This window comes from Eubalaena glacialis, chromosome 14 (genome assembly GCF_028564815.1).
Source record: "Eubalaena glacialis isolate mEubGla1 chromosome 14, mEubGla1.1.hap2.+ XY, whole genome shotgun sequence".
NCBI classification, from domain to species: Eukaryota; Metazoa; Chordata; class Mammalia; order Artiodactyla; family Balaenidae; genus Eubalaena; species Eubalaena glacialis.
The window spans coordinates 46,977,113-47,000,885 of NC_083729.1; the positions used below are offsets into that span (position 1 = coordinate 46,977,113).

Below are 23,773 nucleotides of genomic sequence, written 5' to 3' on the forward strand. Positions count from 1 at the left end.
TCTTTCACTTTCTCCTCTTCTCAAGAGACCAGCTTACATTTGTAGTTGATAAAATGGGTCGGTTCCCGCTTCCAGGAGGAAGACCAGCAGGACACATGGCTGTAGCCACTCTGACTGTCCTCTTTGTTTCCATGCCTTCTGGATCTCACGTGGTCACACAGTTGTTTCCCTTGGAAATCCTTACTTTGCTCTGCCTATTCTCTAGCAAATAGTGGCTCAGGAGGGCTTCCTAGAAATGCTGCCTGCCTGCTTGCTTCCCTAATCTTTCTAGACTTAGTACTCTGCCGAGGGGTGGGCACTTCCACTCTGCTGTCAGCTAGGGGTCAGCCAAATACACAGAGATCTTGACCAAGAGTTTTCAAAGTCACACACTCTCCTGCCATGCCTCTGGGCTGGTTTCAGGTTTCCCAGCATGCCCGTCCAAAACCGTCTGGAAGCCTCTTGTCAATGATTGAATAAAATTTTCATCTGAGACACCAGTGGCCCTCGCGTGACCTCAGAAAGTGCATGCAGCTTCCCACGTTGCCTAAGGTATTCCCTGGGAGTCACTGAGAGGATGGAAAAACTCTGCCTCTCTCAGTGGCTCCTGCTGGAGCTGTTTTTGCCAGGCTGTGGCTCGTGTGTCAAAAATGGAAGCTGGTCTCTGGTGCCAGCATGGGCTTCTCACCGCTTGTCAGGACTGCACTGGGGTGAGCAGCTGCTCTCACCTCACCCTCACCCTTCCCCACTGGGGTGCTGTGGGTGCCAGTCTGAAGAGCTTTCAATAGTGACTGATAAATTGGGTTCCGTTTATTTGGTTACGTTTGTTTAAAAAGGAGCTTACTTTGTTTTTTCGTGTTTGTTTTTTGTTTTTTAAGGTGCCACGTCAACTTGTTTATTAATTGGATTTTTCAGTTCATGTCCTTTATTTTGAGGGGGGTTGATGTTGTTTGTTTTTTCCATTTTCTTTGAGCTTACTTTGTTTTAACATCAATTACTTGAGCGTATCTAGTGTTAGGAATTGTTTCCAGTGCCTGTGGCAGAAACTGTTGAGTTCGTTTTAAATCTTACTTGCTGCCCCAGGATCATAAGAAGGCCCTTGCTCTTCTGTCACAGCCTGGGCTGTGGTACCAAGCCCACTGTGGGGGATGACTAGGGAGACACTTCTGATCTCAAATTTCAACCAGACTCGCCATCAGGAGTTTGCACTAGAGGGCTTCCCTGGTGGCGCAGTGGTTGAGAATCTGCCTGCCAATGCGGGGGATGTGGGTTCGAGCCCTGGTCCGGGAAGATCCCGCATGCCGTGGAGCAGCTGGGCCCGTGAGCCGTGATTACTGAGCCTGCGCGTCTGGAGCCTGTGCTCCGCAACGGGAGAGGCCACGGTCGTGGGAGGCCTGCGCACCGCGATGAAGAGTGGCCCCCGCTTGCCGCAGCTGGAGAAAGCCCTCACACAGAGGCGAGGACCCAACAAAGCCATAAATAAATAAATAAATAAATTTAAAAAGAAAAAAAAAATAAGAGTTTGCACTAGAGACCTATGGAGAATGCACATTTGATACTTGAGAGGAGCAGAAGCAAGCTTTTTATACTTTCTTAGGCTCCTTCCAGAAATAGGTTCTGTAGCTTACATTTTATTCATTCCCTCGCAGACTATCTGTTGAGGACCTACGAGGCAGGAAATGCTTTAGGGAAGGAAGAGAGCTAATCCCTGCCCTCGTGGAGCTTACACTCTAGAAAAATATAGGGAAATTACTACTCACATGAATCGTTTCCTTTGTATCCAGTGGAAACCACTCTAGAGAGTAACATGGATGAAAGAGTCCAGAAACAGGAATAATGAGACTTCCATTCCGGCTTTGCAGGGCCAGCACGCAAGGTTCAAGAAGTACGTGGGGCACAGTGCCCACGTCACCAACGTGAGATGGCTGCACAACGACTCTGTGCTGCTCACGGTGGGCGGTGCCGACACGGCCCTGATGATCTGGACGAGGGAGTTTGTGGGGACCCAGGAGAGCAAGCTGGTGGACAGTGAGGAGTCGGACACTGACGCAGAGGAGGACGGAGGTGAGCCCAGCGCCTTGTGCCGCCCGCGCCTTCCTCCACACCCCCTCCTGCACCACCGCAAGCCAACTCTGCTCCCTTCCCGTGTCTTTCTGTTTGAGGCTATGACAGTGACGTTGCTAGAGAAAAGGCCATCGATTACACCACCAAGATCTATGCTGTGAGCATCAGGGAAATGGAAGGCACCAAACCACACCAGCAGATGAAAGAAGTTTCAGTGGAAGAAAGGTATGGTGTTGCCAGGTTTGCTTGCATTTATTACACTTGACAAGAAACTCGTTGAAACCAGAGTGCATTTTCTTTGCCCTCAAAGTTGCTACTTAAGCTAGTCTTTATTTATGTATATGCACAGAGTCTTAACCTGCACACAGGCTTAAGCTGAGGGAAACTGCCCACAGCCTTTAATGTGAGGAAAGGGTGGGTTACACTTTGCAGAAGTTGTTTATGGAAAATGACTTGCTTAGACATGAGATTTGGTTAGGCCAGGCTTCCCTTTGCCTAGAGAGGATGTCAGGGCAGCCCAAACCTGTCCTGAATGTGATGGCTGATGGGGGAGCATGCTGACTCGAGAGGTGGGGGGAAGGCAGGCTTCTAAGGTCTAGGAGGAATATCTGTGGATTGTGAAAAATAATCTTCCATTCTGCCCAGAGTCTGTGCACTACACCGTATCACTTGGTGTGCCTTCTCTTACTGTGTCTTCACCTGCCCAGATTTGTTCAGGCGTGTTTGACCATTCCAGGCCTAACCAATTTGATTTTGTTGCTGTGGATCCTCTGTGTAGAAAGAGGGTTTCTGGTATTATTTTGGTGTGCTTTCTGATGTGCTACTGTAAGTATTGATAAAACACTTTAGCATTTCTAAAAAACAAACAAAAACTCATAATTACTACAATTACTTGATTTACCATATTCATACTAAGGAGGATAAATATTGAATAAAAACTCTAACATCTAAAGAGAATTTCATGGCTCTCAAAGATGTTTAAGAATTCTCTGTGGGCTCTTTCTACTGACATGGGTTCAGTGTTCACATGTACCCTGGTCCCATGATGTATAATTAATGCGGTTCAAGTTGTTTTTTGCATTCAGCATGGCTTTCTGCCTAATAAGTATTTACTAAATCTAATCTATCACCTTTTACTATTAGGTGGAAATTTAAATACAAAGAAATAAAATGTCATTTCCCCTCCTGCTTCAGTTTAGTGCCAGATGTTAAAATAAGCCTGATAAATGGTGGGTGCGCTACAGGCAAGAAGATTGAATTGATGCAAAAAAAACACCCCTAATTCTTCCTTAGCATCTTTGTTAAATGTTACTATGAGGGTTCAGAGTTCTCTTTTAATGGGGAAAAAAAAAAAAGAGATTTTTCTGCAATAGTCTGTAAATTATAGTTTATTTTGCTTGCGACATGGTTTTTTAGTGGCCACAAAGAGGAAATATTTTTAAAGGAACTAATTCTAAGAATAAAGAAAGAAAATTTTTAAAAAATCATATGCACATAAGTACATGAGTAAACTTCCCACTTAAATAATCCACTCTAAAATAAACATTTGGCCTAAATTACACATTCTTTTGAAAAAAAAATACCCAACCTTTCCAATTTCACATAACATTATGAAATGAGTTGACTTGGCTATTATTCCAAGGTTGCTTCTGGCTGATTGCTGCAACTCAGTGATTCATCATGCTGAGATTTAGACTGGCCACTGAGATATAGAAATCTAATCACATTCCTAAATCCAAACACTACAGCTAGTTTCTAACCTAAAGTAAGGTTCACCTGAACCTCTCTTGGTCTTGGTGTCTCTTTGGGCAGGTCTGTAAAAATCTTATACCTGCCCAATTTAGGAAGAGGTAAGAAAGGTGAAGATAGAGAGGACCCTAAGAATTTTCAGTCTTAAAATCCAGAATTTTGAAGCTCCCTCATTTTCTTCATCACACAAGATCATTATAGATTAGCATACACAGGATTGACTTTTTTTTAATATGAAAGAAAAAAATGCTTCATAGTGTTATGAGATACAGGGGTAGGCATTTCACTACTTTACTGGCATTTTAAAAAATAATTCACACCAGGGTGTAGTGAGTAAAACATGCAGTGAAGAATACAATTTTAAGATATAAATACAGGGTCCAAAGGAATAGTCAAGCCTTTTCTATACATAGCAATGTCTTCGATAACTTTAAGAAGCCTTGACAGTATCAGTTCCCAGAGGGGGCTGTAACCATAGAGCAGGATGCCAGCTGCACAGCATGCTGGGAGCTAAGCAGGACCACACCAGGAATGGGCGAGGGGAGAAGGGGCAGTACGTGGTGTCTGAGTTAGCAGCCTCCATGGGCATGAGTCAGTTCCTAACCAGAACTGAGAACAAGCAGTCTCCTCCAATCCTTGTCAGTAATTTTAGGGAAGCTTGAACCTCAGAGACAGGACTGTAGGCAGCTTCCAAGCTGCAAAAGAAAGGGGTGCCAGGCAAGGCAGGCATTCAGAGAATTTGTGAGAAAGCAGGATGAGAGAGGGAATGTGGGGCAGGACCAAGCCCTTGGGGTAGGGGGGACTCCAAACAATAAGTCAGGCAGACAGCTTACCTGAGTCCTCCATCTGCAGTGCAAAATGGGCACCACAGACTCCAGCATGCCAGGCATGAGAGAGAGGCAAATGCTCAGCATCTCAGACGTCAGGTGCGGGGGGCCAGGCAGCACCCACGTTCTCCCTGGGAATAGTCAGGACTGTCAACCTTGACACTGCTCCCTTTGACTACTTCAAGCTCTACTGACCAGGGACTGTCCTTGAGCTTCCCTTCATTGTTCCCTTCTGTGTCTACCTTCAGATACCTGGGTGCCTGTTCTATGTACCTGTGCCGAGGCATGCACCAATAAGACTAACGGGAGACAAATACTTGAGGACCACAAGAGATACGAGCTTGGAACACCCACTCAGTGCAGGGACTTATTTTGCCTCCTGCCAATGTTTCAGGCAGTCCTACTTCTGGTTTAAATCCCTTTCCGCCTTAGAACCTGTGAGATGAGTGTGGCGTCTGTCATATTGAGAACAGTGCCTTGAAGGCAGCTGCACGTTATGTATCAATCAGTTTTTAAGCAACTGAATTCCTACTTCCTAAAATTTATGATAGTCATAGATTGTTTCTAATTAGACTCATTTGATTTTTAAGTAGCTGGAAGGCTTTTGATTATGCTTTTTTGTATAATTCTAACACATAGTGAGTTCTTATTCTTCAGAAGCCATACGATCTTCAGTTTCAGTCTTTCAAGAGGTGGGAAAGCTGAGAGAAATGTGTAATTGCTCTCAGAAGAATACTAGGCTACGCCTACCAATATGTAGTCCCTTCCAGGTGCTTACCGAGCATCCTGGTCACCCACTTCAGCTTTGCTTTAGCACGCCGACTGCCTTGCTTCCTTGACCCCGCCACACCTGTCCAGCTAGCCCCTAGCCTTGCGTGAGCTGTTGGGTCATCCTGGTGCTCAGCAGCCATGTGGCATGTGGCTGGGGAAGGTCAGGAAGTCTTTTCCAACGTCAGGAATCCATGCTTCCAGAACCTCGTCTAGTGCTCAGAATGCACGCTCATCTTTGGTTTTCCTGTCCCAAGCAGGGGAAGCTGGTCTCTGTTGAGTGCACATTAGTTTGTTCCCCATAACTACTAGAGATTGCTTTAATTATTGTAGACCTGAAATAGAAAACAGTACTCTCAAAAAGTCATAAGGTTATATGGATATTTTAAATGTAACTCTTTTTTTGCTTTGTTTGAATAGGAGCTTTTTTCCTGTCTTTGCACCATGTTATATATTTCTAAAGACTACGTTGGATACTCTTGCCTAAAACTTCAGAAATCTTTCTTTTCTGGTTTTGATTCTTGGCTCAGGCTCCCTAGAGTTGACTTCAAAGAATATATAAATATAAGACACCTAATATCTTAGATAGAATTTCATAAAAGTGGTAGACAGTGAAAGGAATAACCTAAGTCTTTCACACTTGGCCTAAACTCTCTGTGTCAGTTGTGACCCCAGCAAGAAAGAAAGATACTCTGAAAAGGAAGTAATTTGGGGAGAGCTTAATGAAGGGACTGTTAGCAAAGGTGTGGGCAGGATTAAAAGAAACAATAGGGGGGCTTCCCTGGTGGCACAGTTGTTAAGAATCTGCCTGCCAATGCAGGGGACACGGGTTCGAGCCCTGGTCCGGGAAGATCCCACATACCGTGGAGCAACTAAGCCCGTGCGCCACAACTACTGAGCCTGTGCTCTAGAGCCCGTGAGCCACAACTACTGAGCCCGCATGCCACAGCTACTGAGCCCACGTGCCACAGCTACTGAAGCCTGCGTGCTTAGAGCCCGTGCTCTGCAGCAAGAGAAGCCACTGCAATGAGAAGCCCTCGCACCGCAACGAAGAGTAGCCCCCGCTCACCACATCTAGAGAAAGTCCATGTGCAGCAACGAAGACCCAACACAGCCAAAAAATAAAATAATAAAATAAATTTTAAAAAAAAAGAAAAGAAACAATAGGGATGGGGTAGCACCTTGGGGATAGTAAGTCATTACCATCCCAGGGACAGAAGGGCCAAGGGCAGGAAGCTCTTGCCAGACATGGAGAAGGTAGCTGTGGGAGCAGGCCACCTTACAGGAGCTGAGACCTGAGGGGGAGGGTTGAAGGTAACTAACGTGAGTCCCAGCAAGGAGGTACTGAAGGAATAGATGCCTCAATTGCATTCTCCTCTCACTCACTAATCTTCTACTGGTGCCTCTCTTTAGCTGAATCTAGTCAGAACCTGAAGGGCAAGACAGTCCCTTGATACAGTCCACAACAGCGCAGCCATGGAGGGCACAGAACAGGAGAGAAGGGTGGAGGGTAGATTTTGGAGGGGCGCATGGAAAATATCGGCTCATTCTCCTTTAATTTTTTTCCTAATGGAAACTGGTGTTATTATCACAGAAGAGAACTTCAGGCCATTTTAATATTGAACAGTAATTACTATCCTTTATAAATGCCTTTGAATATGTAAAGGTGTTTATTACCTAATATTATAACTGTATATATACAATCAAAGATGCCAGTAAATACAGCCAAATCAATATCAAGAATTATTAGAGACACTTAAAACTTTACCTAATTTAAGTGGGACAGTTTTGATGAGCCATAGTTTTTACACCACTGTCTAGGAGTGCCTCAAGAATCAACTCATAAAAGATGAGAATTACAGCTTTTTATAAAATCAATATTTTATAGTCACATTATATTTTTATATTCCACAGTATCTTTTTTTTGCATTATTTTATTTTATTTATTTATTTTTTTAATAGATCTTTACTGGAGTATAATTGCTTCACAATACCGTTTTAGTTTCTGTTGCACAACAAAGCGAATCAGCCATATGCATACGCATGTCCCCGTATCCCCTCCCTCTTGAGCCTCCCTCCCATCCTCCCTATCCCACCCCTCTAGGTCATCGCGCAAAGCACCGAGCCAATCTCCCTGCGCTATGCTGCTGCTTCCCACCAGCCAACTATTTTACACTCGGTAGTGTATATATGTTGTTGCTACTCTCACTTTGCCCCAGCTTCCCCCTCCCACCCCAAGTCCTCAAGTCCATTCTCTATGTCTACCTCTTTATTCCTGCCCTGAAACTAGATTCATCAGTACCATTTTTTTTTTTTTTTAGATTCCATACATATGCGTTAGCGTGCGGTATTTGTTTTTCTCTTTCTGACTTACTTCACTCTGTATGACAGACTCTAGGTCCATCCACCTCACTACAAATAACTCAGTTTCGTTTCTTTTTTATGGCTGAGTAATATTCCATTGTCTATATGTGCCACATCTTCTTTATCCATTCATCTGTCCGTGGACATTTAGGTTGGTTCCATGTCCTGGCTATTGTAAATAGTGCTGCAATGAACATTGTGGTACATGTCTCTTTTTGAATTATGGTTTTCTCAGGGTATATGCCCAGTAGTGGGATTGCTGGGTCATATGGTAGTTCTATTTGTAGTTTTTTAAGGAACCCACATACTGTTTTCCATAGTGGTTGTATCAATTTACATTCCCACCAACAGTGCAGAAGGTTTCCCTTTTCTCCACACCCTTACCAGCATTTATTGTTTCTAGTTTTTTTGATAATGGCCATTCTGACTGGTGTGAGGTGATACCTCATTGTAGTTTTGATTTGCATTTCTCTAATAATTAGTGATGCTGAGCATCTTTTCATGTGCCTCTTGGCCATCTGTATGTCTTCCTTGGTGAAATGTCTATTTAGGTCTTCCACCCATTTTTTAACTGGGTTTTTTGTTTTTTGATGTTGAGCTGCATGAGCTGTTTGTATATTTTGGAGATTAATCCTTTGTCTGTTGTTTCATTTGCAAATGTTTTCTCCCATTCTGAGGGTTGTCTTTTCGTCTTGTTTATGGTTTCCTTTGCTGTGCAAAAGCTTTTAAGTTTAATTAAGTCCCATTTGTTTATTTTTGTTTTTATTTCTGTTACTGTAGGAGGTTCCACAGTATCTTTAAAAATAGTGTTTAAACATCTTTGGCCCATCTCCAGAGATTTTTATTTTCACATTAAGACAAAAAAACAGAAGTTAGAAACTTAAAACTATGGAAATGTTTGGTACCAATATCCATTTTCTTGTGTGGATCAAAATACCATGCAACCCCAGTTTTGCCTCCTGTGGTAACTGGATGATGACCACAGAAATGAATCACAAAAGCATTTTCTTAATTTCTAGATAGGATCTAATAATATCTCCAAATGTGGGATATGGTCTTTTATTAAAATCCAAATATGCGGCTTCCCTGGTGGCACAGTGGTTAGGAATCCACCTGCTAATGCAGGGGACACAGGTTCGAGCCCTGGTCCGGGAAGATCCCACATGCCACGGAGCAACTAAGCCTATGTGCCACAACTACTGAGCCTGTGCTCTAGAGCCTGCGAGCCACAACTACTGAGCCTGCGTGTCACAATTACTGAAGCCTGCGTGCCTAGAGCCCGTGCTCTGCAACAAGAGAAGCCATTGCAATGAGAAGCCCGCGCACCGCAATGAAGAGTAGCCCCCACTCACCACAACTAGAGAAAGCCCATGCAGCAACAAAGACCCAACACAGCCAAAAATAAAATAAATAAAAATTAAAAAATAATTAAAAAAAAACATTAATTAAAAAAAAATCCAAATATGCTGACCAGCCATTAGTCTTCCTAGTTGCACCTGGTGGGGCCATGTCCCCACCTGCTCCTCACCTAACTGCTTAGATTAACCATCTGCATGGGGAACAGTAATAATGGAGATTTTTATTTAATTTATTCAGTTGGAACCTGTATTCAGACAAAACTCCAACTTTATGGTAAAAGATACAAAATAAATACAAATTAAGCTATTTTTATGGAAATTGGCATTAAAGTATTCACTAATTTTTACTTTTCTAAGTGGATGTAATAGTTAGCTGAGGGATTGTTTTCTCAATGCACCTGAGTCAGCAGTCTGTATTTTTTCAGGGTCCTTTATTAACAAGTGCTGAGGCTTGCAGCTTCTGGCTATCTGTCCAGGGATGAATAAAAGAATGTGGGACTTAACCCCTTCTGTTTCTACACCATCTTTATAACATCGTCTTGTGTGTTATAGCATTTTCCACCTTTTACGAAAAGAATGAGAGGTTCAAACCCTCCACCCCTGTTTTCTCACCTTAGAAGCTGCATAACTTACAGTCACAAATCACAAATCAAAATACCAAGCTAAAGCATATTTTTTTCTTCCCTCAGAAAGGCTTTGGGCTTCCTGCTAGCCTCTACTGTTTATCTCAGACTGGCAAGGTCATCTCTCCCTTAAAAAAAATTCTGAATTAGAAAAGTTAGCTTTTAACACTTAAATTGTATTGTCTTAGCACTGGTTTGATGTAGTTTACTTATAAATTATGGGTAACTCTAGTAATTGTGTGTGTGTGTGTATACCACAACTTCTTTGTCCATTTCATTCATTGATGGGCACTTAGGTTGTTACTATGTCTTGGCTATTGTAAGTAATGCTACTGTGCATATAGGGGTACAGATATATTTTCGAGTTAGTGTTTTTCATTTCCTTTGGATACAGTCCAGAACTGTAATTGCTGGATCATATGGTAGTTCTATTTTTAATTTTTTGAGGCTCCTCCATACTTTTTTCCATAGTGGTTGCACCAATTTACATTCCCACCAACAGTGCACAAGGGATCCCTTTTCTTCACATCCATGCCAGCATTTGTTATCTCTTGTCTTTTTGATGATGGCCATTCTAACAGGCATGAAGTGATATCTCATTATGGTTTTAATTTGTATTTCCCTAATGACTAGTGATGTTGAGCATATTTTCATGTACCTGTTGGGCTTTCATGTATTTTCTTTGGAGAAGTGTCTATTCAGGTCCTTTGCCCATTTTTTAATGGGGTTATTTGGTTTTTTGTTATTGAGTTGTATGAGTTTTTAAATATATCTTGGATATTAACCCTTCGTCAATATATGGTTTGCAAATATTTTTCCCATTCCATAGATTGTCTCCTCACTTTGTTGATGATTTCTTTACTGTGCAGAAGCTTTTTAGTTTAGTGTAGTCTGCTTGTTTATTTTTTATTTTGTTTCTTGCCCTTTAGGTGTTGTATCCAAAAAATCATTACCAAGACTCATATCAAAGAGCTTTGTTCCTATATTTTCTTCTAAGAGTTTCATGGTTTCAGGTCTTACATTTAAATGTCTTTAATCCATTTGGAGTTAATTTTTGTGAGTGGTGTAAGCTATGGGTCTGGTTTCATTCTTTTACATGTGACTATCCAATTATCCCAGAACCATTTATTGAAGACACTGTCTTTTCTCCATTGAGTATTCTTGGCTCCCTTGTCAAATGTTAGTTTACTGTATATGCTTGGGTTTATATCTGGTCTCTTGATTCTGTTCCATTGGTCTATTTGTCTGCTTTTATGTTGATACCATACTGTTTTGATGACTATAGCTTTATAGTATAGCTTGAAGTCAGGAAGTGTGATGCCTCCTGCTTTGTTCTTCTTTCTCAGGATTTCTTTGAGTACTCAGGGTCTTTTGTGGTTCTGGATAAATTTTAGGAGTGTTTGTTCTACTTCTGTAAAAAATGCCATTGGAATCCTTTTTTTTTAATATAAATTTTTATTTATTTATTTATTTATTTATTTATTTATTGTTGGCTGTGTTGGGGCTTCATTGCTGCATGCGGGCTTTCTCTAGTTGCAGCGAGCAGGGGCTTCTCTTCGTTGTGGTGCATGGACTTCTCATTGCGGTGGCTTCTCTTGTTGTGGAGCACAGGCTCTAGGCATGCAGGCTTCAGTAGCTGCGGCACATGGGCTCAATAGTTGTGGCTCATGGACTCTAGAGTGCAGGCTCAGTAGTCGTGGCGCAGGGGCTTAGTTACTCTGCAGCATGTGGGATCTTTCTGGACCAGGGCTCAAACCCGTGTCCCCTGCATTCGCAGGCAGATTCTTAACCAGTGCGCCACATGGGAAGTCCCACCACCGGAACCTTGATAGGGATTGCATTTAATCTATAGATGGCTTTTGTAGTATTGACAATTTAACAATACTCTTCTAATGCATGAACATGAGATACCTTTCCATTTATTTGCCTCTTCCTCAATTTCTTTTATCTATGTCTTGTACTTTTCAGAGTAGAGATCTTTCACCTCCATAATTAAATTTATTCCTGAGTATTTTGTTTCTGATGCTCTTGTAAATGTGGTTGATCTCTTTATTCCCTTTTCTGAAAGTTTGTTGTTAGTATATAGAAACACTGCTGATTTTTCTGTGTTAATTTGTATCATGTAACTTTACTGAAATCATTGATTAGATTTAACAGGTTTAGGTTGTCTTTAGGATTTTCTGTATGTAAAATCATGTCATCTGAATATAGAGACAATTTTATTTCTTCCTTTCCAATTCTGATACTTTTATTTCTTTTTCTTACCTGATTACTCTAGCTAGGACTTCCAGTACTATGTTGAATAGTGTGGCACCCTTGTCTTGTTCCTGATATTAGAGGAAAAGCTTTTAACCTTTCACCATTAAGTATGATATTAGCTATGGGCCTGTCTTATATGGCCTTTATTTTGTTGAGATATGTTCCTTCTATTCCTAATTTGTTAATAGTTTTTATCATGAATGGATGTTGAATTTTGTAAAATGCTTTTTCCACGTCTATTGAGATTATCATATATTTCTTTTCTTTCATTCTGTTAATATGATGTATCACACTGATTGATTTGCATATGTTGAACCATCCTTGCATCCCCAGGATAAATCCCCCTTGATCATGGTGAATGATTCTTTTAATGTGCTGCTGAATTCGGTTTGCTAGTATGTGACTGAGAATTTTTACATCTGTATTCATCAGAGATATTGGCCTATACTTTTCTTTTCTAGTAGTGTCCTTTTCTGTTTTTGGTATCAGGATAATGCTGGTCTCGTAAAATGAGTTTGGGAGTGTTCCCTCCTCTTCAGTTTTTTGGAAAAGTTTGAGAAGGATTGGTGTTAATTCTTCTTTACATGTTTGGTAGAATTTACCAGCGAAGCCATCTAATTCTGGGCTTTTCTTCAGTGGGATAGTGCACATATTTTAAAGTAGAAATCCTCACATTTAAAATTTTTAGTTTGAAATCAGTCTCCATCTTGGCCATTTTTTAAAGCAAAAGTTAGTTAATGACAGTTTTATATCAACTTTATTATTACTACCATTACCTCCCCAACATTTGAAACCTTTCACATCTTTACATTTCCCTTGTTTTTTTGTTCTCGCATCTCTGACTTTTACAAAAAGAGTTGGCTCAGTGAGAGTCAAAGCAAAATTTAGCTGCCCTTGGATTTTCTCTTACATCTAAAACCTCAGTAGATATCCAGTGTTTACCTGGAAAGTGGCTGACTGCATTCTGGCAAGGGCTTCAGGCAATCAGAAGTGGGATTGGTGGACTTCCCTGGTGGTCTGGTGGTTAAGACTCTGAGCTTCCACTGCACGGGTTGTGGTTTGATCCCTAAACCAGGGATCAGGGAAGTTCTGCATGCCATGGGTGGCAGCCACAAAAAACAAGAAGTGGGATGTGGGATTGGTGTCAGAAGTGGGATTAATGCCACTTCTTTTTTAATCCTACTCCTGTTGGATGGAGGTCTGAGGATTGCCTTAAGAGTTGAACAATCACAGGCCTTTGTTGTTTACCAGATTAGGAGATTCTTCTTAACCCCTCTCCTCAAACTAGGATGTCAACTCTGTGAAAGCAAAACTTCTGATATACTACTTTATCTCCAAATTTGATAACAGTGCCAGCACTCCGTAAATATTTGTTAAATGAATGAATAAACTCCTTAACAACAAGATTTAGGTTGATTTCCAGTTGATTTCCAACTGACACCCATGGATTAGATATCAAAGTCTAAGATCTTGTCAGCATCTTGTCTTTATATTCATAATGCAGTTTGGAAATTTCTGTCTCTAAATAGTGGACACCCCTGGCCCCTTCCAGCTCTCAGGTTAAAGGATTCTGCCTTTAGGCAATTTCAAACACCAGCCTTAAGTGGAGAGACCCTTACTCCTAAGCTACATCTCTGTGGCATTGAGGGTCATTGTCTCCTTTGGCAGGGAGAATATGACAGTGAGTGTTTAGGAGGGATCTAGGAGATCAGGCAACTTCCCTGCTCAGTCATATATGCTACAAGTTTCCTTTCATGTGGTTGAATGAGCGGTGCCTCCAACAGTTCCCATGAACAGGGACTCATCCCCAGGCACTAGGGGCCCCTTGCAATATTCACCCATTTGGCTGTCAGCATCTCATTATCTTTCAGTAACCCCTACTTGTGGATTTGCAGGCAAATCAGGATCCTGAAGGGTGATCTTTGTCCTCCCCCTCCCTCTAGTGCCTCACTCTGGGGAGGGTGGTTTGAGCACCCCCAGGCATGTATTGAAGGTGGAGGGGGTTGTGTCCTGAGTGGAATCCTTCTCCCAATCCTCCATGGTGAGGGGAGGGGAAAAGAATGTTTTCCACTCCACAGACTGCCTTCCCCCACAAGGCAACCTCACCCTTCATCCATTTCAGCTAGCCAGTATGAGGAAACACTGAGGTGGCAGTGCCAGAAATATTCTTAGCAGGGAATTATAAAGAAGGAATCTGTGAATACTCTTACATTAATCTTTCAGTCCCTCTGGTACATATTTACTCTCAATCTAGGCCATATGTTCCTTAGGAAATCAGGAAGCTTTTACAAACAAAGATTAGAAGCAGATTCTGAGCCTTCTATTAATGGTGGCCCCCTCTTCTCTGAATTGACAGATCCTAGCACCAAATGACCTCAAAACAGAGTGGTCTAGCACTAGGGTTTTCCAAACTTTTTCTTAAACCATGCTTATGGCTGAATGGGGAAGGCTCTAAAGCTTATCTACTTCTATTATCTCATATCCTTTCCAAATCAATTTGTACAGATTTGTGAACTTAAACAAAAAGAAAATCCTATGAAGGAAACTGTACATCATGTTTAGGGGGATTGGTTTGCTTTAGTTTTATGTTTTTTGTTTCAGCCCCAAATTAATAGCTGCCTTTAATCCTTAGTTCTTAATATATGGGTCCATGATATCAAGCTAGTTAAAGTTCCACTGAATTATAAACTTTGTCTATGCGACTCTCAGTTTATCAAGGGTCAGTCCTGTGTCTATCATGGTCACCACCATGTGCCTCACACAGTGCCTTGTACATAGTGAACAAATATTTCTTCAGTGAGTAGATGAATGGACGCATTTACTTAGCCTGCTTCTCTGCATACTTAAGTAAATTAATCTGTCCTCAAAATGGTCTACAAATCTGTTTTTTGTCAGCAAACCACTTTTACCTTCGTTTTGTTAGCACCGATGGGTGGTCTTACTTTTGTGGTGAAAGGTGTGACCCATGTAGAATTGAATGATGCCCCATCTTGCCATGGAACTGCTCTTGGTTAAATGATTTTTTATCTTCACACCCTCCGTCCATTAGGAATTAAATGTTTATTTGGTTTAAATCTATTTAAATAACCCGAGGCAAAAAGAACTGAAAAGTTCTTTTTACAGACAAAGCTTCTTAGTCAGCAGATTTACAGTGAAACAAAGAACATGCTCCCAAGTGGCAAAGTGTAAAAATATGGGAAAGGTTTAGATAGAGTTCCCTGAATTGAAACAAACCACCATCTATAGGTAATCCCAGTTTCTCTTTTTACCTTTCGTGCTATGTTTGAGGACAGAAGTCTGCTGAGAGAACCTGCCCCCAATTTTTGAAAAATGCCTTATTTTAATCAGTAAATCCACATTTCAAGTTTGCCTGAGGCTTGATGAGCATGATGAAGCGGGACAATGCTCCCATCCATGGTGACATCAACGAATAAACAGCCCAGCTCTCCTGGCACTTTCCTCAGCTTCCCTGGCCTGACAGAAGCCCTTTGTCATCATTGATCAGTAGATGCTTTGTGAGCTTGTAGTGTAAGAGTTTCTAAGAACTGACAGTCATGCTAGCAGGTGCTGCTGAATTTACCATACTGAGATCTGTTAAAACCACTCCATCCCACGGTGGAGGGACCGTAAAGAGCCTAAGATTTGGTACAGAGCCCTGCAGTTGCATATATGTTGCATGTGAGCTAAGCTCAAATCTCACTCTGGGAGGGTGATTGCGCATGTGGAGGGCAAACGGGGCAATGCTCTGCTACTCCAGAGCATTTCTCTCCAGGCTAAATTATTCTTCTTCACTGAATCCCTTAATTCTGTGAGAGTTCTACACTCAGAGCTGCCCTGAGCAGGTGGAAGGTGGCAAGTTTCTTGTTCTCTAACAAGGTGGAAGGAACTGAAGTTACAATATCTATTAAACCCCGATATGCTGAAATTAATCATTTCAAAGGCCTGTTGTTTGCCATGTAACTCTTCTGAAAGCTGAATGGTTAGTGATTTTTTAAGGGAATTTAATGCTACCTTCATAAATGATTTTCCCTTTTCACACCCCTTGATTTTCTGTGTTGTTTGAAGCAAAATAATGACTTCTATGTAACTGATAATTTTAGGAACTTAGCCTGCCATTCATTAGAAAATAATTTGCTCATTTTTTATCACAAAGAATGTTCCAGGGCATAAAAATGCAGAGGTGCTATGAAGTGCTAAAAAATGACTTTTTAATAGATTGACACACCTAGGAAATCATACTCCTACAGTGGAATCAGTTGACTCAAACCCACTCGCACGTGGAGCTAAAGAACATATCACAGATGGGTAAGCGCTTTTCTACCAAGAGGGAGTTTCTCTCTCTCTCTCAGAAGACACTGGCAGAGTTGGGTCCTATTATTTTAATCAAGTCTCTGAACATCTCTCAGACCTCCATTTGGAGGAATGGGTGATACTAGGGTCGTTTACCCTCCTGCTTTTTACCACTGTGTGGTCCTGATGTGATAACTGAGAAGGTATTTGCAGAAGCAGTTGTTAGGGTGCACAATTTGTGCCCCTTGAAACGATGTCACTGGGTGTAAGGTGTGGAGGATCCGGCTTTCTTGCAGGTGTGTGTGACGCATATCGGCATGCTCTCTAACCAGCCCCACCCACTCCTTTGAAGTTCACATCATGCTCTGCCATCTTCTCCCCCTCCCAGTTCCTGTCGTTTATCAACTTCCTGTCTCTGTTTGGCTAGTGGTCAACTGGCCGACCCCAGTTCCTGCTGTGCTGTGGCTTACGTCATCACCCGTAGCTCCTCCCTCCATGACTTACCCTTCTCTCCTCTAGATTTCTCGTTCCCAGAACACCTGATCTTCATCCTCATCAAGACAGCCAGTGTCTAGACACCTCCATTTTTTTCATCAGCTCCCTCCTGGCCTCACTTTTTACCTCCTTAAATGCCACTCTTCCAGTCCTCTCCACTCTCCATTCCTATATTTCTCCTACAACCCCACGCCTCCACTCTTCTGACTAGAAAATCACATTGGTACCGATTACCCTTACCAGAGTCCTTTCTATTCTCCACCCCACAAAAACTATTCACCTCCTTCCTTCTCCTCCCAGAGGAAGTGAGTCCCTCCTCCTCTTCAAGGCTGGTCCCTCCTTCAAGCTGGTGCTTGGACCCCAGCCTCCCATCCATCCAAGCTCCCTCATCATCTCTCCTCTTTCCTATGTCTCCTCTGCCACTTGCCCAAAACTGGATCCATGTCCTCAGCCAAGAAACACATTCCAGTCTTTCCCATCCCCACCTAACTCTCTTCAGGAGAAAAACAAGACCTTTGGCTGAGCTTTTACACTCATACACATATTCCCACCCTCACGTTCCCTCCCTTTTCTCCTTCTCACCAGGACCTTACCATGTCTCTCCATCACTCTCCAGCCATTCCATCTGTCATGGTGACTCTCTAATTCCCAAATCCAATCCATTCTCCTCTTTGTCTTGTTTAAAGGACAAACTTGTTTCTTCTAGAGTAGCATTGTTCAATAGAAATATAATGCAAGCCATGTATATGATTTTTCTAGTAGCCACATTGCAAAAATGAAAAGAGATGGTGAAACTAATTTTAATAATGTATTTTATTTAACCCAAAATATAAAAATGTCTTTTTGATGTGTAATCGATATAAAAATAATTCATATTTTATATTCTTTTTAAATTATTTTTACTAGGTCTTCGAAACCTGGTGTGTATTTTGCAGTTATAACACATCTTAATGTGGACAAGCCACAGTTCAAGTGCTCAAGAGCCGCATGTGGCCAGTGCTACCATATTGGACAGTGCGGTTTTAGATATTCTTCTGTCACTTACCTTTTGGAAGCAATCTCTTCTGGCCCTCCTCCAATATCTCCAACCATTCCTTCTCAAGGCCCCATCTCTGCTTCCTCTTCCAGCCCCTCACATGCTGTTGGTCCTTAGGATTTCACCTTTGGCCATTCTCTTTTTTCACCTTACACTCTCTCCCTGATTCATATATTCCACCTATTGGCTGATGATTCCCAAAGTCATATGTCTGAGTCCCACCTCTCAGTTTAACCTCCAGCTAGTATAGCCAACCCACAGATGTCCAAAGTTTGACATGCCAAAATGGAACTCATCATCTTCCCTCAAAAATCTTCTCCTGTCTCAGTCAGTGGTGCCACCATCCACCTAGAGGCCCAAGCAGAAAACTGGTGTTCCACTTGAATTGCTCTTCTGCCTTCATCCCCTAGAGCTAATCAATTATAAAGTCTTTGCAGTATACTTCACCAATATTTCCTTAAATATTCACTTGTTTCCTTCTCCAAAACCACTGCTTTAGTCCAGATGTACATCATCCCTCTCTTGGATTATTGCACTGGCCTCTTCAGTAGTCTTCACCTTTACTTGTACTTCCTCTATGCCATCCTTTATGCCCTCAATTTTTCACCCAGATAATTTGATGTTCACCTAAAATGGCCAAGTCTGGGACTATACCTCTATTTTGTTACAAAGGGCTGTGTTATAGGCTTCAGTCAAGAGCATTTTTAAGATAGAAGGGTTCTCTTAGGGTAGCACATAGTTCCCCTGCCTGACACCCTTCTTTCAACTCCACTTCTTCACTGAGCAGCTCTACAGATGGTTCTAGAAAACATGGGAATACATTTAACAGAATCCGGTTCCTTTTGTTTTGATAATAGAGAGCTCCCATGGCTTTGGAGACTTTTCCTAAACCTGGACTCTTCCTGGAGCAGTGGTTCTTAATTGATCCCAATCCCCCTCTCTGTCTGTCTGTCTGTCTCTCCCTCCAGACATCTTTGAAAATATAATTAAAACATGCCTCCTTTCCCCAGAAAAATGTACATGTACAAACACAATTTGGCATGCATGTCAGGGGTTTCACTGAGTCCCTGCAGCCCATCCATGGGGGTGATAGATCTTGTTGGAGGACAGTTCTAAAACAGTGCTCACATCACCCACTGGTTCCCACCTGGAACCAGGATCAAGGATAGCTGGGTTTCCCAAGACATTTTGAAAACTCTTAGAGCATTTTAATAGCACATTTTGGAATCTGAAGAAAGCTACGTTTCCTCCAAGGACACTTTGAACATCGTCTGACTAACTACACTAAAAACAATTCCAAACTTGCATTTCTTGGCGAAATGTAGCTGAGTTCCTCCACACCCGCACCTCTCTTTATAGAAGCTGCTTGGAACGACTTCGTTTCTCACAGGCTTTCTGAGCCTTCCTCCCTAGTTGGCTCTCACTTTGCGCTCGTCTTGGGTCGTGACTGACTTCCTTGACCTCCTCAGTCATTTCAGAAGCTGCCCTAAGAGCCCTGGCATTGAACCCTCTTCTGTGCATCTCAGGTCATCGTGTACTCTGCTCCACCCCTTGCTCTGCCAGCTCAGCACCCCAGGGAGGGGTGACGGGTGGGGAGGTGAATACCTGGGCGCTGGCCACCCTTGGGGCCCTTTGTGGGGTGAGAGCCTGTGTCAGGGTAACACTCACACGTCTTCAAGTGTGTCTAAGCTTTCTCTTCAGCGGCCGAGCTGCTGGGCTGTGGGGTTGCAGCCAGGATTGACCCGTCACGGTCCTTCCGTGACCACAGGGAACATGGGGCCTGGGGTGGTGACTCCACTCATGGGAGTGGGGTGGGTCTCCAGCAGCTTGCACCCCCAGCACTGGGGAGGAATAGGGCTGCCTCGTGACTTAACACCACATCACACACTTGAGCTCCCAGGCCTCTCCTCCACCCTCTCTTACTCGAATAGCTGAACTCCCGCCCTCTCCAAGCTCAAGCCTGTCCTTCCTCCTCTCTCCTGATTATCCAATTCGCTTGCTCTCTTGCCAGGTTCCCTCCTTAAATTTCTTTCCCAATGGAAACTCTTTCTCCTTTGTTTCCCCGAGTCTCTTCAGAGCCCCACTTGCCCCCCTGAGCCCCTTCGTGTCTCTGCTCCTCCCACCCCTCACCCCACCACTCGCCTTCCCAGCCCTTAACCTCTCTGCACCTCCCTGCTGATTCCCAGTTGCACTCACGGCCTTCCTCCCTCTCCCGTCCTATGTGCCAGCTGGGAACAACCAGCTATAAAGAGTTTATTGGACTGAAAAGTGAGTGAATGTTCTCACACACTCTACTCTTTCCCACCTCAGCAAAGCTTTTCAGAGTCACATTTCCAAAGGAATCTGAATCTGCAAGGATTTAGATCCACTGAAAAATGCTAAACCTCCAGCGTTTGGCTGTGTTTGAAATTGTTGGCAGTCCCTACCACATCTGATGTTATGAACCCTGTTTAGAGATGCCTGGAAAGAAGCCTTTAATGCTTGTATTGTGTTTTAACTTGCTTTCCTTTGGAGGCAGGGAATTGTCAAGTAAGTATGCACAGCACTCTGCAAAAGCCCAGGTGTTCGATGAGCATCTAGAACTAAGCGTTCATGCAGAATTCACAACCGTGAAGGGTCTATACTTACACTCTGCTGAATTTGCCACAATGCAGGTTTCTGCCTTTTGCCCCCTCATCTTCAGTTTTGAAGCAATACAGCTGTAAACATGCTTGTGAAATAAGAAAGAAACATTCTGAGATTGCTTTACTTTTCAGTTTTTAACTGAAAATCAAGGTGAAAAAAAGCATCGGATTGCCTCTACGTGTATATATATACACAATCTCCTGTATATATAAATACACAGTGGTTGTGCTTGTATGCATACTCTGTATACACTGTATAATATGTGACATATTATACAACCTGTGTATACCCTGAAAACGAGCCCTGCGTGTAATCTCAAATTCTGCCTTATGAACCGTGCTCTAGTCCCAGTGTCCCCTTGCTCCTATCTCAGACCTTGGCTTGCTTTTGTCATACATTCAAACACTCTTAGGTGGAAGAAGAAACCCACGGATTTCATTTAAAAGTTCCACTAAAACAGAAGAAAGAGCAGATGTCCCGGGAAGCGATAATTAATGCGAAGGCAGTCTAATTGTGAAAACTGGCCTGCCCCCGGCCTCCCGCTTTTGCTCAATTTGGCGGCGATGATGTCAGCCGGGGGTGTCGTTTTGCAGAGATGCGCTCTCTCCCCATTCTTCGGTGGTGATTATGATGCCATTTGGTCCAATTATCACTTATGATTGCATAACATGTTTTGACTGAAGAGTTTCTGAGAAAATAAAGCTCCCTTGTTTCACCCCAGCACAAAAACGCAAGCCATTCCAGCAGGCAAGCTGCCCTCCCAAGAAACACTGCGAATTATTAGGCTAAATTATTAGTTGAACTTGATTCAGAAACAAAGCAGCCATTGTGCCTAACTAACTCCCAACGACATCCAGGAGGATGTGATTGTTTTTCTGACAACAAGTTTCTCCCCAGCACACTCTAAAATAAGCAGAGGCCCCAGGCGCATTGGCAAAGTCCGTAGAGGGTGCGGAAGCAGTGACAAGGCTTCCTTTTTTCTCCCTATCCTGTAGGCGCTTTAGTGCAGAGTTTGCCCAGAGACGCCAGGGTATGAGCTTTCTGAATTTGTAGAGCGGTGCACTCTTTCATTTCTGCTTTAGTTCTTTGCTGGCATGCTCGGGAAGCATGGTGTGTGCCACACAGGAATGTCTGTTCACTTGGACGATGCTTGTGCATGAGTGAGACGGTTGCTAGTGTGGCTCTGACCTGTACTAAGTCTCTCACTTGGCTTTGTGTGCTGCTTGCAAGGGGATCCAGGTAATCCTTTTTCTTTGCATAGCCCGAGAGCCGTAGCTAACGGATTTGAACAAGCGGCGGGAGCGGGTGCAGGTCCCTTCTGTCCATCCCTGGGCCCCTAAACTCCGAGAGGTCTGATATGAGGGACGTCCATGTTACCGAAAGATCGCCCTCCTTGTGTACAAGTCCTTGAGGGCTTACCCATTAAAGAAATCTCTTAATTAAAATTGGAGGCCCAGATCTCCAAAACCAAGCAGGGAAAAGTAACCTCGGGCATGGTGGTAGCAGCTGAATGTAGACCATGGCCCTGAGGGACAGGGCATTGGAAGAGTTTCTTCTGTCTTTCATGCCTTTGCTTCCTACATGCCCTTTTGTGTGGCAAGAATGACCTGGGCACTTGGCCTTCAGGGCCTGTTCCCAAGCCTGGCTTGTAAGTCCTACTTCACAACACACTATGATCTCTGACCACCTAATTCTGAACAGTGTTGGTACATGCCTGTCTGAAGAATGGCCGGTGGGTTCAGAAAGTGTGGCCTCTTCCTTCCCAGACTTAGGCTCCTCTTTAGTTTTAAAACCAGCCCCTCTGGCTCACGCATTCTTCCTGGCTCCCAGGAGAGAGGGACTGACCCTGACTGTGATGCCTTACATGTGGGGAAGCCCAACCTGGTGCGTGTGAATCCGGGACCCAAAATGTCAGAAACAGCTTTTCCTGGGGTGGGGGGGCGGTGAGGGAGGGGGCAGGACAGATCAAACCCAGGCGTGGGGTCCTCCAAGTGGGGGAGGGGAGAGAGCCTGGCACTGGTCTTAGCTGACCTCACTGGACAAGCAACCTTGCTGCCTTTTGTTCAACACTGTGCTTCTTTTGGCCACTCTCTGTTCTAGACCACCCGTTAGCAGAGCAGCTCCCCAGCCTGAGAAACTCCAGAAGAACAATATCACCAAAAAAAAGAAACTGGTTGAGGTGAGGAGGTTAAACGATTTTGCTTTTAATCTGATATCGATGTTCTAAGATCTGCCTGGTGGACATCACCATCTGCAAGTCCCACACAGCGGTCCCCAACCTTTTGGGCACCAGGGACTGGTTTCGTGGAAGACAGTTTTTCCACGGATGGTGGGGGGAGGTGCGGATGGTTTTGGGATGATTCAAGTACATTACATTTATTGTGCACTTTATTTCTATTATTATTATATTGTAATATTTAATGAAATAATTATACAACTCACCATAATGCAGAATCAGTGGGAGCCCTGAGCTTGTTTTCACTTGTCACTCACTCATAGGGTTTTGATATGAGTCTGCAAGCAATTGATTTATTATGGTCTCTGTGCAGTCAGACCTCTCTGCTAATGATAATCTGTATTTGCAGCCGCTCCCCAGCGCTAGCAGCACCACCTCAGCTCCACCTCAGATCATCAGGCGTTAGATTCTCATAAGGAGCCCACAGCCTAAATCCCTCGCATGCGCAGTTCACAGTAGGGTTCGTGCTCCTATGAGAATCTAATGCCGCCGCTGATCTGACAGGACGCGGAGCTCAGATGGTAATGCGAGCAATAGGGAGTGGCTGTAAATACAGATGAAGCTTCTATCGCTCACCCGCTGCTCACCTCCTGCTGTGTGGCCGGGTTCCTAACAGGCAGTGGTCTGTGGCCTGGGGGTTGGGGACCCCTGCCACAGATGCCTTCAAGTGACCCTGACTGGTCCTGATGGCTCTCCCTTATCCTTTCTCCCTTCCACACAGTACTGTGTCCCCCAGCAGTGACCAGAGTCACATCCCCACATCCCCTGGGTCACGTTCCTTCAGCCCTGCCACCAGATCCTACGGGTACTAACTCAAAAATGTCCCATGTCCTTCAGACCTGGCCCCTTTTCCCTGTACCTAGTACCACTCAGGGAGTGGGGTACGTAGAGAGTGTGAGCTTATTCACTGTCTCTAATGTTGTGTGAGCCCTTGCTGTGTGCCAGTACCTTGCTGTATATATACTTCCCACCAAGTATTTCACACATGCCTCACATCTACAAGGTAGGTACCATTATTGATCCATCTTACAGATAAGAACACTATAGCTAGGAGAAGTCAAGTGATATGTTAGGCCCCAGCCCAAGATCACCAAGCCAGT

The 23,773-nt window shown here is 43.4% G+C and overlaps 1 protein-coding gene across 1 annotated transcript in view; it reads left to right on the forward strand.

Annotated features, from left to right (window-relative positions):
* The window catches only part of EML6 (EMAP like 6), a 318,760-nt gene that overhangs the window by 269,783 nt on the left and 25,204 nt on the right, over positions 1-23,773 (forward strand). Inside the window, exons 26-28 of the mRNA XM_061210885.1 lie at positions 1,842-2,043; positions 2,142-2,268; positions 22,538-22,616. Of these exons, the coding sequence (XP_061066868.1) occupies positions 1,842-2,043; positions 2,142-2,268; positions 22,538-22,616 (408 nt within the window). The remainder of the gene's footprint in view (positions 1-1,841; positions 2,044-2,141; positions 2,269-22,537; positions 22,617-23,773) is intronic.